The sequence below is a fragment of the Lemur catta genome, chromosome 3, assembly GCF_020740605.2.
Source record: "Lemur catta isolate mLemCat1 chromosome 3, mLemCat1.pri, whole genome shotgun sequence".
NCBI classification, from domain to species: Eukaryota; Metazoa; Chordata; class Mammalia; order Primates; family Lemuridae; genus Lemur; species Lemur catta.
The window spans coordinates 115,887,488-115,904,852 of NC_059130.1; the positions used below are offsets into that span (position 1 = coordinate 115,887,488).

The following is a 17,365-nucleotide window of genomic DNA, read 5'->3' on the forward strand; positions in this document are numbered from 1 at the left end:
GGTTTAATTGAATTCCAGATACTCCTTCTACAGCTCCATAGGAATCACATTCTTTGCCTAAACAGTGACCAGCCATCTTGTAAATAAATGTTAACTAGGCATGGAATTAGACTAATTTAACTCACTACCACCATAAATACATACTTCAAGGAAGTACCATTTTCCTATATGAAGGTGGACACTTGACATGCCTTCTAATATTATAAAGCAAATAAGACACCTAGAATGGGCACATTTCTAGTCTACTGCCCACATCAATAGTAGGCTTGAGTCATGTTTTAAAAACACAGTATCAAGATATTTTTTAAAATTAAGCAAACTAAAACTATATCTGAAAGCATGGAAAAACCTTGTAGAAATCACAGATATTTGTGTAAACATTTGTGGTTAAGTACTGTTCAGTTTAATAAATACTAATTTTGGCTGCCGAGTATGATGGCTCACACCTGTAATCCTAGCATTTTGGGAGGCCAAAGTGGGAGAACTGCTTGAGGCCAGGAGTTTGAGACCAGCCTGGGCAACATAGTGAGAACCCTGTTTCTACAAAAAATAGAAAAATTAGCCAGGTATGGTGATGCACACCTGTAGTCCCAGCTACTCGGGAGGCTAACACAAGAGGATAGCTTCTTGAGCCCAAGAATCTGAGGTTGCAGGGGAGCTATGATCGATCTCACCACTGCATTCTAGCTGGAGTGACAGAGTGAGACCCTGTCTCACAAAACAAAAATAAATAAATAAGTATGAATTTTGCTGGGCCTCATGACCACAAAAAGAAATGAGCAGTCCTGCCCTCAAGGAACTCAACAACTTAAGCAGGGGACAACATAACTGAGCACTTGGGCCAGAGGGGCTCTGGCAGGGGTGTGTACAGAGGGACACAGAGGAACTACAAAGAGTCAGGTGGGGGAGAGGATGCTGTTCACATCACTGCACAATATCCAAACTACCATAAGTAGATGAGAAAATCCCCTAAATCATAATGGGACCCTATAAATTCATCTTGAGAATTACTCTGGTAAAATGTAAGCTCAATGCACTAGTGGGTAGGAACCCTGGGTTTATCCCCAGCCCAATCATTTAGTAGCCTGTGACCTTATTAGCAAAAGTCATCTGATCTTCAGTTCCTTCCATAAAACAGAACACAGTGCCCTACCTGACAGAGTATTTGAGGGGTCAAATGAAATACTACTTTGTAAATGGCAAACCCTTGTGAAAACAGAGTTATTGTTTGCATTCCTAAACTGAATTATTACTAGAGTTAAAGCATTTTTGTTCATTCATGTGGCAACTATTCAGTGGGATAACTTCCTCCTGCTCTATGAAAAAGGCACCAGGTCCTCAAGTTCTACTGCCAGGAATGCATTCCACAGGCACTGCCACCTGAAACCCGATGGGCCAAACCTGGGTCCCAGCAAAGGCCCTCCTGCTTCCTACATTAGGAGATAACCACCACTAGACAGAGAGAAGTTACCCTGCGAAAGAACCAAATAACAAAGCCAGAGCCAGATCATCACGAAAATGAATGAATTTTAAGTAGTAATATACAAAAATTAACACCCACACTACATTACCCAACCCTCACAAGACACTGCTTTTTAAAAAATATTTAATGTACACAGAGGATTTTAATGGATTTTTTATCTCTTAGGTACAATCAGGCCTCCAACACACTTTCAGGCACTTATGGATAAGAATTCCCCTAAGCACTTAATGTATTAACAATGACTTCAAACTGCTACATGGGGAGCCAGGACCCAGAACATTTTTCTCCTCTCCCAACAGACACATACATTCTCTTGCATGTGCACACACAGCTTCATGCTCACTCTCGCTCTTATACTCACACAACTGAGACACAACAGCCTATCAAGACTGATGATCTGTGATCTTTTAGGATTTGGATTCTGATATACTAGTGAGAAACCATCGAAACCTTAGAAGTTAAACCTTTTGGAGCTCCAAGTATTCAATGATTACTGCACAATACTACACTACAAAATGACTCAAAGTGACATACACTCTCTATGATTTAAGCAAAAATGAACTTGTAAGGACAGGCAGTAGGAAGGGAACACCTTCAACAGGATCCCAGCAGCACAATCTGGCCTTGGCTCATCCTGGTCAGAGAGCCCTTTTGATACTAAAACTGAAGTGTCTAAAGGCATTTTTCACACAAAGCCTTCTGTCTAACACATGGGTACAGGGGTGGAGACCTACTGGTAACATTCTAGGAGACTTAATCATAGAGGCGTGTCTGGACAAACAGCTTGATCATATGGACAATAGCTTCCATTTTCACATGTAATCAGTTATTGAAGAAACTGGTGACATTATGTTAAAATGTTTTAATATATTTGGTCTATTTGGCAGAAAAATATCAAATACTACACGACCGTGGCTGAAAATATTAACAAGGGGAAATGAGTTTTGCCCAAGTCACCAACTTATATATATACTTTGGCTTATTGATTCACAATGTATTTAAGAGATTCAAATTTAAAATAAAGCTCTTGATGTTCTTTTGGAAGTTTTTGTTTCTTCGTTAAATGTACGAGGACATATGTGGTGACATCCTGGATGTTGTCAATACTAAGGCATTTAACAGTTTATAATGTACTCTAACATATGTTATCAAATTTAATTTAAACTGTAAGGCAGAATGATTTATATTTATAATTAATGGTACATAAAATTATACTCCGGCAAAACAGTTAACTCTTTCAAATTGTAGGAGCTTTCAGTAAGAAATCTAAAAACTGGCTTCATAAAAATAAACCTGTGTTTCCACACAAGATGTAAGTTTTTTAAGGGATGGGAGTTGCGGTAAGGGCTAAAAAATAAAACTTCATCCCATCTAAAGTTGATGTATTCGAACTCCAGCTACACTGATAGGGTTAAAATACATACCTTCTTTCTATTAAGGTTTCATAAAAGTCTCTGATATCTTGACCAGATTTCTCCATGCAGTGATAAAATGCCAGCTGGCTTTCACGATTTGCAAAATCCACCTTAAGAAAAAAAAGGACAGCAGGTGTTTGTTGCAAGTTTCAGATTTTAAAGATGGAAAATGTTATCAAATTTGAAAATCCTTCAGAACATAGCCCTTCTGGACAAATTTCAGGAAAGAAAAATCTATCTCAAGTGAAACAGTCCTCATAACGAAACTATACTGTGTTAACCTGAAATTTCCCAAATTCTATTAATATACAAATCCTGATAAATAAATGTAATTTAATGTTTCAGACCCAACCCTGAAGGAGTGAAAAAAAAGGCAAGATGGAAAACTGAAATGGCAATTAAAAATCAAATGAAGTCAGGCATGGTGCCTCATCTGTAATCCCAGTGCTTTGGGAGGTTAGGGTGGAAGGATTGCTTGAGCCCAGGAGTTCAAAACCAGTCTGGACAACATAGCAAGACTCCCACTGTCTACAAAAAAATAAAGTTCCCTGAGCATAGTGGCAGCATTCCTATAGTCCCAGCTACTCAGGAGGCTGAGGCAGGAGGATCACTTGAGCCCAGGAGTTTGAGATTACAGTGGGCTATGGTCAAGCCAAAAAAAAAAAAATCAAATTAACTAAATCCAGCATCTCTGATGAGCATAATAAATTTGCTGGAACCACAGTTAGAACATAAAATATGGAAGAACATTAAAACTTCACTCACAGCTGGGCCTAAAAGTCATTAAAACATATGACACCCATCAATCAATATCTTATTTCATTTTGAAAAGAGTTGTTTCAATCTAACCATCGTAGGTATTAAGTGTATAAATTTCTTCAAACTACCATGGAATACCAAATTTTAAAACACATACACCAGACCAAAAAAAATTAAGCTTTCAGTGGTTACCCACTCTTTAGAAGAGGAAGACAGGATCATTTGCAAAGCTGGACTGATACTTTCAGCCCCTGGGTGTGCAGATACCCCCAGGTAACAGTGGGTGGGCCTGTACTGAGAGTGTCCACATGCGCGCGTCAGGTACCAAGAGCGCTGAGAGGCATACTTCTTTTTTTTTTTTTTTTTTGAGACAGAGTCTCACTTTGTTACCCGGGCTAGAGTGAGTGCCGTGGCATCAGCCTAGCTCACAGCAACCTCAAACTCCTGGGCTTAAGCGATCCTACTGCCTCAGCCTCCCGAGTAGCTGGGACTACAGGCATGAGCCACCATGCCCGGCTAATTTTTTTGTATATATATTTTTAGTTGGCCAGATAATTTCTTTCTATTTTTTTTAGTAGAGACGGGGTCTCACTCTTGCTCAGGCTGGTCTCGAACTCCTGACCTCGAGCGATCCACCCGCCTCGGCCTCCCAGAGCTAGGATTACAGGCGTGAGCCACCGCGCCCGGCCGAGAGGCATACTTCTTTGAGGAGATTTTTAGGGAAGGATCTGTAGCTAATGGTTTTTAAAAAAGACCCTCTGCCCATAAGTAGCTGAGCACAAAAATCATAATATTCCTCTTAAACACTGCAGACATATACTACATGTCTTGTAAACCACTGTCCTTGCTGGCAATCTACAAATGCCAGTTACTGAGAGGGTGAGATGTGAATATGATTTTGTTTTGTTTCTCTTTAAAGTCATTCTGCACACCTTAATTTTATTCCCACCGATTTTCCTCCCCTTGGTCTCTTTTACAGCTGCTTGTGCATATTCAATTTCATTGTAGAGAACCAGGGCCATGCCTTTTAAGCGATCAAATACCACCTGTAAAAAACAAAACGGAAACCAAATAAGGCCCTCATCCACTGGACTTGGTGCCAGTCCCAACAAAATCCTAAGTCACAAGGACAATGCCAAGAAAAAATATAATTTTATGTACTTAATCCTAGAAAAAATTTCAAGCCTTTTCTGATGATGCACGTTGCAGTGAACATAGGCTAAATATGCAGGGACTGTTTATAATCATGGAAATTACAGCCTGAGGTATATTACGCCTTTATTTTATTTTTCTGTAATTTGTTTGTTTTCCATGTTGACTGACTACTGTATTTAAGTAAAAGCATTTTGTTTGTTTGTTTGTTTTGGCTTTAAAAAAAAAACCTTGAAAGGCAGAAAAGAAATGTAAAGAATACTGAATCTACAAAGAATGTCAGTAAATTGTGATTGTAGGTAGCACTACTGTCCTAAAGCTGGATTTTTTTATTTTTAAGATGTATGTTTCTCCAAACAACAAAAGCTACATTTAAAGAAATGTCCAAGTTATGCAACATACCCATCACCGAGTAAACATGCTTTTAAGGAGTTAAAGTTTACATTCACATAATGGAACTGGGTCCAAAGACCCTTTTCCTGTTGTTTGTGGGTGTGTCACACAATAAACATTGGTTAGATGCATATTCTGTTGTGTGACTGTCCCTTCAAAGTCACCATCTTTTAAAAAAAAAAATCTAATTACATATTTGGTGTAAATGTAAATAATTATATAACTAGCCTAATTGTAATGTGAGATAAAATTATAAAAGTCCCTAAGAAGCATTCTATTTCATTCTATTTAAGTGTACTATGAGAATAATTTCAAAACCAATCATCCCAGATGGTTCAAAACAATTTTTCAAAATATTAATATCTTAAGGTAATACATGCAAATGCCCTTATAGACCAAATTTCAGCAAAGACAATTTTAATGTGCAAGTTACTAAAAAAATTGGGACTGAAAAGATGGAATACCAAGAAAAAGGAGTCAGAAGTAAAGTTGAAACACACATCAAAACCTCCCACCTACCTTTACTACAGGCCCATATCGGCAGAAATGACGTGTTAAATACTGATCCGACACATTTGAAGAAAGCCCATCTAACCATACGCAGTTTGTAGGCATGCTCTTTCCAAAACCCAGCTGAATATAAAAGGCAAAATTTCTATTAGTAAAATTCACAATTACTATTCAACTACAGAATTCTCAGAAAACTAGTTTTCTTTTGTAGAAATCTTAGCAAATCAATATCTTAAGTGCGAACCATCTGGTTAAAATCAAATAGAAATTTACAAAAAAGCAATCCTGCCTGGCTAATCAAGTATTGATTCAGATTATAGTATAATTGGATGGGGATACAAAGAAGTGTATCACCTTTATGGTTGATACACTTACTGCGATCTTAATCAGATATATGCATCAAAAAATGCCAAATCTTAAAAAACAAAGCAAATCACAACAGCACAATAATTTATGCAAATACATTTACCTTGAGGCGATTATTTCCAAGGTATTCCCCATCCATCTTCTTAATAGCTTTACAAACACTGGCAATATCACAGTATTGCAAGAATGCATACTGAGGAACTCCATTTACTTTCTTAATATCAATATCCTGAAAAAGCCAATCAACACCACTTAGTCATATGCCAACAAGAAAATAAATCAGAATAAATCAAGTCCATACAGGTATTTATTTCTCAAAAAAGCTGTATTTCCAATAATCATTTTCTTAGTTAAAATTATACATCTTAATACATCTGTATATTAGTAGTTTAAATGTGTATAGCACAGAATTTGTAGTCACAAACCATGAAATCCTTCCCCTGTGAGGCTCTTTGCAGAGGAAGCAACTGTACTGCAACTCTAAATTCAAAATTTAAAATCCATAACATCAGTATTAAGAGAGAAATTTATGATAATAAAGAAAAGGTAGCCTATTTAATGAAATCCTAAGAAATAATTCTCTTCTGCAATATCTAAAATCTGTATTAGGGGCCATGTCACTTAAAATGTAATAGCTGAGAAGAGTAAGAATGATAACTCAAGTTTTCAAAAAGTAATTTAAAACATGCGATCTTGAATGAGAAGACTCATTCTATCAGTATATTCAACTGAACCAAGGCTGCTGATTGATAAATATGATAATAATCTGTCATATCCAGAATGAATGAATATATAAATACCTGAGCTACTCTGTGAAGACCCACCAGAACAGCATCCCTGGATTAAAGAAACACTTATAAAGGAAACCCCTATCTCTTCTGGAAAGCACAAAACCTGCAGTTGTACCTAACACTCCCATCCTGCCTACTAAGAGGAGGCGGTGAAAAAACTTGGCTTAAACATAAAAATGGTCCAGAGAAACCACACAGATGGCAAAAATCTGTATTTAAAACATAATGACCTGGGCCATGTATTGCAGAATCAAGTATTGTGAGATTATGTAACTGTCCTTAAAGGTCGTCACAAGCCAATAATCAAAACTCAAAACAGCAAAATGAGTAATACATTTAAAGAGCTGTTCAATGGGTACTAAAAAAAAGCAATGACCTATACTCAAAATTACTCAAAGTAATGCTAAATAGGAGTTGATTTTCACCATGATATAGAATATAAAAACCCAGGATAACTCCACTTAAGGGAATATCTCCAAAGAAAACTGGTGGGTAGACTCAATAACTAGGTTCTTTTGGCTGTGGCTTAATCTGTTATCAATAAGCAGCAGGGCATTTTTCCAAAGTGCATGTGTCATTTAAAACAGTGACACTCATCAGCAATTGCTACCATGATGAGATTACGATTTTCAAACAGAATACTGACATGTCTACATTATTGAGAACCATAGCTCTTAAAACACAATCATTCCATTTTTAGCAATCTTCATGATGAGATGCATCCATGTACCCAAATTACATCTTTTCACACTGCTCCAAAATTTGAAGTAGTAGCCACATTCAAATAAAAGTATGCCTGAAAGTTTTATCAACTCATAAACTTATGAATGCCAAACAGCAAATTAAGTAATAGAGAACTGTGTAAAGACAAAAGAAGCTAGGAGCCAGACAGGTTAGTAAACTCCTCATCACCTGTCTAGGCAGGCAGTAGAACTGAATGGAATTACGGTAGCACTACTCTCACAAAAGAAATTGAAAAATCAAAATAACTGAAAAAGAAAGGAAGATGAATGTTTTGCTGGTATATTTCTCTAAATATATAGCTTTTCTATTTTCTCCATCTTTTCTACCAACCATTTCTATCTCTTGCCCCTAGCTCCTGTATGATGAGGTTTAGATCAGTCACAAGCACAAACAATACTTTATAAGACTAGATTATGTCATTAAAAAAAAACCCAACAATCTTTTGCTTAGAGCAATGATATGTAAACAAGAATGGACAGACGAATGGACGGATACATCGACACATACTCACACCCATGAAAGATGAACTACTTCTACTCAAAACAGTTTTTACTCCCCGAAGTCCAAATATATACTACAGCACTTTCTGCAATGTTTATTATTAACAAAGAGAGTATCAGAAAGACAGAATTTCCCTATTTTTTCAAACACAGTACAAAATAGTATATCCCAAATATAAAGCCGTGATCAAATATCTTCACTATAAATTGACTCAAGTTTTAAGTCACAGGAAACAGAAAAACCATTGTATCCCTAAATCTAACAATGACTTGTATAACATAAAAAGTGATTCGGGCTAGGTGTGGTAGCTCATGCCTGTAATCTCAACACTTTGGGCAGCCGAGGTGGGAGGATCACTTGAGACCAGGAATTCAAGACCAGCCTGGGCAACAAAGCGAGACCCTTGTTACTAACAAAAAAAAAAAAAAAAATTTTTTTTTTTTTTTTTTTTTTTAATTTAGTTGAGCATGGTGGCATGCACCTATAGTCCTAGCTACTTAAGAGGCTGAGGTGGGAGGATCACCTGAGCCCATGAGTTTGAGACTGCAGTGAGCTCTGATCACACCTTTTTACCACTCCAGCCTGGGCAACAAAGCTGGACTCTGTCTCTTAAAAAAAAAAAAAAAAAAAAGATTCAAATTAAAACTTCCAAAAAGAATTGAACTTAACTTCCAACACACAACATCCAAATTCTAGTAATCCCTGACATATTTCTGATGGGTATTGTGATTACACAATAATCATATACTACTTTGCTGCTGCTTTTTTTGCAAACATGTTTTTCTCTTCCAGACTGTTCTTTCAACCCACAGGACTAGAGAACATTAAAATAGAAATCGATGGACAAAGAAAGATACAAATGTATAAAAATATATGTATGTACAAACAAAATAGACAAACATATAATATCCAATGGGCTTCTCTAAATCATCTTTTAGGAGGAGTAAAAACACATAGAACACTACACCATTATGTGTCATCTCTCCAAATATAATCTGTATTATGCTTTAGGTTTTATGACAAAGATCTAAAATTGTTTTCTTTGTAAAAGAAACACACCACAATCTCTCCAAAGCGCTGGAAGATGTTGCGAAGGTCATGATAAGTAGTGGTTTTCTCAAGGTTGCCAATAAAGAGAGTTCTCGTTGCTTTGGGGTGAAATTCATCTATCCTTTCATCCAAGGGGCGAAACTCATTTTCACTTTCTGTTTCTGTAAGCGGGATGGGGACAGAGTGAAAAGAGAAGACAGTGTTTTAATGTATGTTTATATACCATGGGAAAATCAACATTTGAAAAATAAAATGTCTGAAATAATGGGCTTGAATACTCACAAAAACTGATATATCATAAACACTTTCAGAAATAGCTGCCCCTTGTTAACTCCAAAGCAAACGAAGAATACAAAGGCTAAAGAAACTTGTCAAAAAAATTAAGGATAAAGTAACACTTTGTTTAACCTTTAAAACAAAAATGGGTTGAATTTAAATATACTAAGTTGATTTGGTTTAAAAAATAATCACTGACAAAGAAATAGATTTTAAGCCCTAGCAAAAATAATTATTTGAACCTAATCTTAGGTTGCAAAATTATGTAGCAGGCTCTCAATTTGGAGTATAAAACTACAATCTGAAATAGACATAAAAGCTCACCTGAAAATAGTCCAGTTTCATTATTTAACTTCATTTACTTTTCAACATTTTACAAGATATTTAGCATTTCATGTTTATCTAATTAACAACTATCTAAATGTAGGAATTTTAGATTCAAGAATACTGTATGAAAACTGACCGAAGCAACATTTATCAAATATCTTCTTTTGGTATCATCTGGTCCCCACTGACAAACAAAAAGAGGTTAAATGATATTTAAGATTTCTATTTTTTATGATCAAAAGCCCTGGCTTAATTTCTAATTCAATCATAGCTTTTCTCTGAAGCTCCATTTATGAACTTGGTCTAGGGCAGAGACATGTAAGGTTTTGTTGATAACAATTATAGCACAGTAACTGCATGTTCTCTTGTCTTTTTTTTTCCTAAATGTAAAACAAAGCCATCCCTCCAAAATTAATATTTAATCAACTTTACTGAAACAAAGTGTTTAGTGCCAGCTATTAAACATTACTGATGATGTCAATGCAACATTGGTATTAAAAAAAACTCAACTTCAGAACTACTGAGTGAATTCGGCCACAATATACCTCACTTCTGACTCCACATCGATGGTTCTAATGGAAGTTCAGCTTAATCTAAACCAGTTTCATCAAAGACCCAGAAACTGCCCAGAGCTCATACTAGCTGTCTCCATACTTTCACCATATCTCAAAGGGGTATATTTTACTTTAAGTTCAACTTAGTCTTCTTGAAACTATCTAATAGTGGGTGGGCATTTAACAGTATTTCCAAAAAAACTGCAATAGGAAAAATAATTCAGATGCATCTTGAGGTTTATACTCTGAAGGGCACAATAAGAAGGGAAAGGGATGATTTGCAACCATTAAGATCTGTCATGGCTTCATTCCCACCAAACAGCTTGGTAAATTTTCAAAATCGGAAATTCAGTGAGCAAAGAAAACAAAGGTGTTTTCCACAGGTAGTCTATTTAACCTTCGTGACCTGTCAAAATCTTAATGGCTACGCATATTTGGAAAAACCTCATTTATCCTGTAATTTCATGTTTAGGGGATTCTAATGCTAGGCATAGGATTAAGAAAGTAAAAGTACAATCTTAGAAGCCACCAGGTGTCTATCAGCAAATTTAGGTTCCTTGGATTTGGATCTTTTTAAAAGGTCCTTGAGGACTGCCCAGGCAACAGAGAGAAAGACCCTGTCTTTATTTAAAAAAAAAAAGAAAGACAGAAAGAAAGAAAAGTCCTTGACCTAAGCAATCATTTCAATAAAACATATGCAAGTGCTTTCAAATATCCCATTAAACTGGTATTTAGTGTTGTCCCATCTGAGAAAAGTATCTTCAGCTTTCCAATGCTTGAACCAACTAAACTTCCCCAAAATCTTCACTAGCAAGCGGTTAAAAGCTCAATTATTTCCTGGATGCTAAATAGTTAGGTGAAAAGCTTTTTACAGTATAAATCTCAAGCTAGCCCTATCATTTGGAGACCAGAGTCACCTACTGAATGGCCCTGGATAAGATCTTCATTACTCAATTACGATTAGCTCTAAAAACTTCCATAAATTATATGACATTCTAAATATTCCTCAAGCAGTTCTGACCCATTCCATATGTGTTAAATTTTAAGAATGAGAGTTGTCTTAGGCACAGTATAATTTAGGGTAGAACATCTCAAACCTGATAGAGGAAGGAATGTGAAGGCATAACCTACAAATTCCTTTGAAAAGATAATATTCCTTTGAATTCCTATGTTTCGTTGTAAAATTAGGCACATTCTGCAGTATTCACTCTAACTCTGTGTCTATTTTAATATACAAATAACATTTACGGCCGGGCGCAGTGGCTCACGCCTGTAATCCTAACACTCTGCGAGGCCAAGGCGGGCGGATTGTTTGAGCTCAGGAGTTCGACACCAGCCTGAGCAAGAGCCAGACCCCGTCTCTACTAAAAATAGAAAGAAATTATGGACAGCTAAAAATATATATAGAAAAATTAGCCGGGCATGGTCGTGCATGCCTATAGTCCTAGGTACTTGGGAGGCTGAGGCAGGAGGATTGCTTGAGCCCAGGAGTTTGAGGTTGCTATGAGCTAGGCTGACGCCATGGCACTCTAGCCCGGGCAACAGAGTGAGACTCTGTCTCAAAAAAATAAATAAATAAAATAACATTTACATGTCCTTATCAGGAAAATTATATTTTTCCTCTTAATTGTCAAATAAAATGAATATTTCAAGAATATTCATGTTTACTCTATAAATGGGCCATGTTTATGCTATAAATTGCACCCAAAGTCTTAGTCTTAAACCTCAATTATCTCAGTTTCATAAGGTACAAGCAGAATTTTAATGTTTCTGTTCATTCCTTTACAAATTTACCCACAAGTTGCCTTAAATCAGGGGTTCCCAAACTTGAGTGTATAAATTCTCAATCAGTAAGCTGAAGTAGGGTCAACAGACCCTGTCTTTTTTTTTTTTTTAACTCACAACTATACAAAAATGTGGAATCTGCATTTTTAAATAAGTATTACTGATGGTTCTGAAACAGGAGAAACATTGACCCAAGCCATGCCTGAGAAGACTTCCTGCCTTGCAATATGTCTTACAGGTAGGTTCAAGCTAATTAAAATGTTTCTTTGAAATTCTCAATGGGTTGCACCCATAAGCCTTAGTCCTACTTCTGTCACCATCTTTTAAGGTCACACAAGCTAGAATAACAGATCCAATTTATGTTGGGCATAATAGAAATAAAACAGGTCTAATCAGTCCCTCAAAATGATATTAAGAGGGGAGTGGGTGGAAAAAAAATGATATTAAGAAGTCATCTGCTTTCTAATTCAGGATAATTCTGTTGTCATTGTCCTAGGAACTATCTCCTAATTTTAACCAATTCAATCCTTTTGGGAAGGCTAGAGTCAACAAGGGCCTCAAGCTCTTCCTTTCAGACTCTTAAAAGAACAGAAAAATCTTTACACCCTACCTCACCAAAATAATGTTTTTTTATTAAGTTGAACAGTAAGTCTTAGTTTTAAAGCTCAATTGTCTCCGCTTCACAAAGAGCAGAATTTTAATGTTTCTATTCATTCTTTTACAAATTTACTCGTAAGTTGCCTTCAATCAGGGGTTTCCAAACTTCAGTGTGTAAATTCTCAATCAGTAACCCTTTAAAATAGAAGACACTGGAAGTACGACAATAAATAAAGCCAGAATAGGGTCCATATTCAGGATAATATGCTACCTCTTCTCATAAACTACAATAGAAATAATGTATGTAATTTGTAATTAAACTCGGCTTCCTCAGCACTTACCTGGTCCTATCCATGCTGTTACTTCAATCTGCATGCCAAAGAAAAGTTTTCCTTTTGATGCAGTCAATGCTTTTTCTTGGTCCTCTTGCTGCCGAAAAAATACCAGACCATACCTCTCTTCTGAAGCTCCGTGTATCTGCACTGAAGTCACCTTTCCAAATTTCTTAAATTCATGAAAAAGGCCATCTTTAAGGCTTGTATCTAAAATCCCAAACAAAAACAAGTTATTTGTTTTTCTAATAAATTACAATTTAATCGAGGTTATATAGTGAGCTATGATTGTGCCACTATACTCCAGCCTGGGCAACAGAGCAAGACTCCGTCTCCAAAAAAGAAAAATTACAACTTTGTAAGCAAGCTACTAAATCTTTAGCCTGATTTTTTTTTTCACATCAGACAGGTAATGTGCCAGTGTCATAAGAAGGTTAGAGAGAGGCACGCTCATATTAGTTAGTGTGAAAACCCAATCATCACGCTTATGAACCACAAAAGTTTCTAGCCTGATCTAGCCTGATTTTTGACCTAAGTTTTGTTATCATTAAAACATTACTTTTGACCAGGCGCAGTGGCTCACGCCTGTAATCCTAGCACTCTGGGAGGCTGAGGTGGGAGGACTGCTCGAGATCAGGAGTTTGAGACCAGGCTGAGCAAGAGCGAGACCCTGTCTCTCCTAAAAATAGAAAGAAATTATCTAGACAACTAAAAATATATATAGAAAAAATTAGCCAGGCATGGTGGCACATGCCTGTAGTCGCAGCTACTCGGGAGGCTGAGGCAGAAGGATTGCTTAAGCCCAGGAGTTTGAGGTTGCTGTGAGCTAGGCTGAAGCCATGGTACTCTATCCAGGGCAAAAAGAGCAAGACTCTGTCTCAAAAAAAAAAAAAAAAAAATATATATATATATATATATATATATATATGTATATATGTATATATATATATATATATATATTACTTTTTCAAATTAAGAAAAACTCTAAAGACATTTTGAAGATTACTACACAATTCTGAAAATAAAGTATTATATGATGGTAGGGGTTATATATTATGTAAGAATGATACTGTGGCTATCCAGAAAAATGCCCTTATATTTTATGGATATGTACAAAAGTATATATCTTTAAGTAGGTATGAAATGATATAACATTGTGGATTCAATTTAAAATTAAAAACAAAAAGACTCAAGAACAGGAAAGGAGGAACACAGGAGACAGTTGAAGCAAGAATGGCAAAATGTTGATAATTTCTGAAGCTATGGTAAGGGGGAGTTCATCTTCCTCATCTGTCTACTTTGGGGTATGTTTAAAACTTAATAAAACAGGCTGGGGGTGGTGGCTCACGCCTATAATCCTAGCACTCTGGGAGGCCGAGGTGGGAGGATGGCTGAAGCTCAGGAGTTCGAGGCCAGCCTCAGCCAGAGCGAGACCTCATTTCTACCAGAAAAACAGAAAAAATTAGCCAGATGTGGTGGAGCACACCTGTAGTCTCAGCTACTGGGAAGGCTGAGTCAGGAGGATCGCATGAGCTCAGCAGTTTGAGGTTGCAGTGAGCTATGATGACACCACTGCACTCTAGCCTGGGTGACAGAGTGAAACTCTATCTCAAAAAAAAAACAAAAAACAAGACCAAAAAAAAAAACCCCTTAAAATATAAAAATTTTACATATGGATTTATCATAAAACTGTGGTAAACAATTAAGAAGGAAAGCCGTATTTCTAGGTTTTCAAGTATCATCTCAATGATAAAACTGTGTAAGAAGTGTCATGTAACATGCTAAACAATTTTGATATCTTTTACATATGAATCATACTATCTGGGGGGTCCTGTGTTAATTTGCTTCATTATAAAAGTGAAAAGTATACAAAAAGGCAAGCCAATTTTACCCTTCTCCATTTCTAAATTACTCATCTAAATCAAAAGCTCATCAACTTTTGTATCTTAATATCTCTATTCACAAACCTGGTATACAAGTTTCATAGGCAATTTTAACAAATAATTTAAATTATCACTGAAATACCTACTTAGCCAAGAAATACTTAATTTGGTCTTTGTTGGTTTGACTGTGTACTGAGAGTTCTAACTTGTGTACATGGTTAATATGCCCCATGTAAGAACAACGCATCTATTGTCAACTGTCAATTAAAAACATCATGAGTAGAGACAACAGAATAGCATTTAACTGGACTTTTACATTATTCATGGATTTCCTCATTTAAAATGCTAGTATTTTAAAATGGGTTTCCTATAAGAATTTTATGTTGGAAATTCCTTTCATGTAAGGCAGGACTTTAGGCCAACATAATAAATCTAACTGAAAATAGTTAACAGTATTTCATCATACCAGATTTCCTCCAATATCAACATATTTAATCCAGAAACATTTATTCAAAAATAAACAATGCTTTCTTTATATATCATCCATGATCACATAATCTTTATATATATATACATATGCATATAATAGATAAACAATGTTTATGTAGATATGTATGTGTATATAGTATGCATAAGGAAAATATCTACCATGGTATCTTTATATATGTACATGGACAACAAACTAAAACTACATAAAGTTATAATAATCACTTCCTTTTTCTTACATGGCATTAAATGTTAATGAATCACTAAAGAAAAACTTGTTTTCACTACAAAGTATAAAATTCAAGTTGCCCCATCTATCTCATTCCTCAGCACTAGCACTGAGGTAAAGTACAGTCATACAAAATTTTACCTGTAGAGCGTACTGGAAGATTCTGAACTTTGATCCCAAAACTTTTACGGGGCTCATCTTTTTCCAAAGATGAAAGCAACTGGGAAGTGGGTGCCGGTACTGCTGCCGACTGAACTGATCGTGCGGGAGAGTCATCACTTGAACTACTGCTGGAATCAGTGCTGCAGAAGGGCAACAACAACAAACTTTAGTGAAAAGACAGAGAAAATGGGCAGTATATTAAACTTCTTAAAATTAACAAGTAGCAATAACTACCAGGCTAAACTTTAGGACTAGGATTTCTGGAGGCCCTATATTCTCCACATCTGTCTCATACTCTACCTTCAGAGATGGCAGAGACAGTAAAAGTGGAAGCAAAAGTAACATTCTTTTACCACCACATGCCATCTAACAGGCAATTGTTGCATTCTACGAATAATTTTTTTCAAATGAAATAATACTAGTGAATGCAATTCAATTAGTATAATAATAATAATAGAATAGTGGATATATTGGTTTTGGATTCAGAGATCTAGATTCAAATCTTGGCTCAGACATAAAACATGTGTCCTTGGACAAATCACTTAACCTCTTGCTAAGCCTCAGTAAAATTGGTTTCCTATCATAATTTTATACCCAAAGTTATTTCATGTAACAGGACTCCAGGCCAACATAATAAAACTAAATGAAAATAGTATTTCTAAAATTTCTTCATACCAAATTTTCCCTAATACTAAATGTATAAAATCTCTAACTGCACAAAAGTTTAAGTGGCAAGAATAAAAAAAAATACCAAATCTATAAAATAGAAATAATAATAATAGTACCTATATCTCACAGGCTTGAGAATTAAATAAAATAACCCACAGGTTTAGAGAGTTTGGAATATGACAGGTACTCAATAAATGAAGGAGCACTGCTCTGTTACTATTAGTTGTAGTAGTGGCGGTACTACTACCTCAATGGGTAAACTGATTTTTAGGAAAACAAATGTCCAAAATAATCTTCCAGGTAATTATAATTTTTAAATCTTTAAAGGACTAATAAAGAAATATTATTTAAGTTACTGGAATCTTGTTAGTTTAGGCTCTCTTCCCTGTGGACAATGTGGGAAGGGAGAGTTAATGAAACAGAATTTATTACTCTTCAGTTTAATAAAATAATCAAAGGGGGAGACAGTCAATTGAAAGACAGAAAGAAAATGTAACCTATACAATCAGATTAAGAGAGGAATTTATTTAAATAAGTTCATTATGCCTAAGAACTACATGAGAACATAAAATTCTCTTTTCAGCACTAGATATGCCAGACTGCTATGGTTTTAACTTCTTTTAGGGCATTCTCAAATAGATCAATAAAAAGCTACTTACAGATGATAATGCTTTCTTTCTGAAATTTTGTTTCATACCCTCCTCCCCACTGTGGAAGCCTTACCTTTCAAGCAAATAACTCTGAGTGGTAAGTCCATCTTAAGCACATAAGCTAGAGGAAAAGACCTATGGTGGTTTTTGTCATTTGTACTAAAACTACAGACCTTATAGCCAAGACAATCACTAATGCACCCAGACAAATGAGTCTAAGCCTAGGCTGAGAAAAATTTGCTACTGCTTTT

At 35.8% G+C, this 17,365-nt stretch overlaps 1 protein-coding gene and 1 non-coding gene across 4 annotated transcripts in view; both read right to left on the bottom strand.

The window, feature by feature from the left end:
- Positions 1 to 17,365, bottom strand: part of SPEN (spen family transcriptional repressor) — a 77,867-nt gene that overhangs the window by 12,945 nt on the left and 47,557 nt on the right. For 2 of the 3 annotated variants that reach the window (XM_045548633.1, XM_045548635.1), the window contains 7 exons: positions 15,775 to 15,935; positions 13,045 to 13,245; positions 9,174 to 9,325; positions 6,182 to 6,307; positions 5,722 to 5,835; positions 4,590 to 4,703; positions 2,908 to 3,008 (listed from right to left, as the gene is read on the bottom strand). In XM_045548633.1, the coding sequence (XP_045404589.1) occupies positions 2,908 to 3,008; positions 4,590 to 4,703; positions 5,722 to 5,835; positions 6,182 to 6,307; positions 9,174 to 9,325; positions 13,045 to 13,245; positions 15,775 to 15,935 (969 nt within the window). The remainder of the gene's footprint in view (positions 1 to 2,907; positions 3,009 to 4,589; positions 4,704 to 5,721; positions 5,836 to 6,181; positions 6,308 to 9,173; positions 9,326 to 13,044; positions 13,246 to 15,774; positions 15,936 to 17,365) is intronic. The other variant, XM_045548634.1, reaches the window with a different exon arrangement.
- Positions 13,435 to 13,539, bottom strand: LOC123636319. Its single transcript, XR_006734505.1, has one exon. It is a non-coding gene; the product is annotated as a small nucleolar RNA U13 (small nucleolar RNA).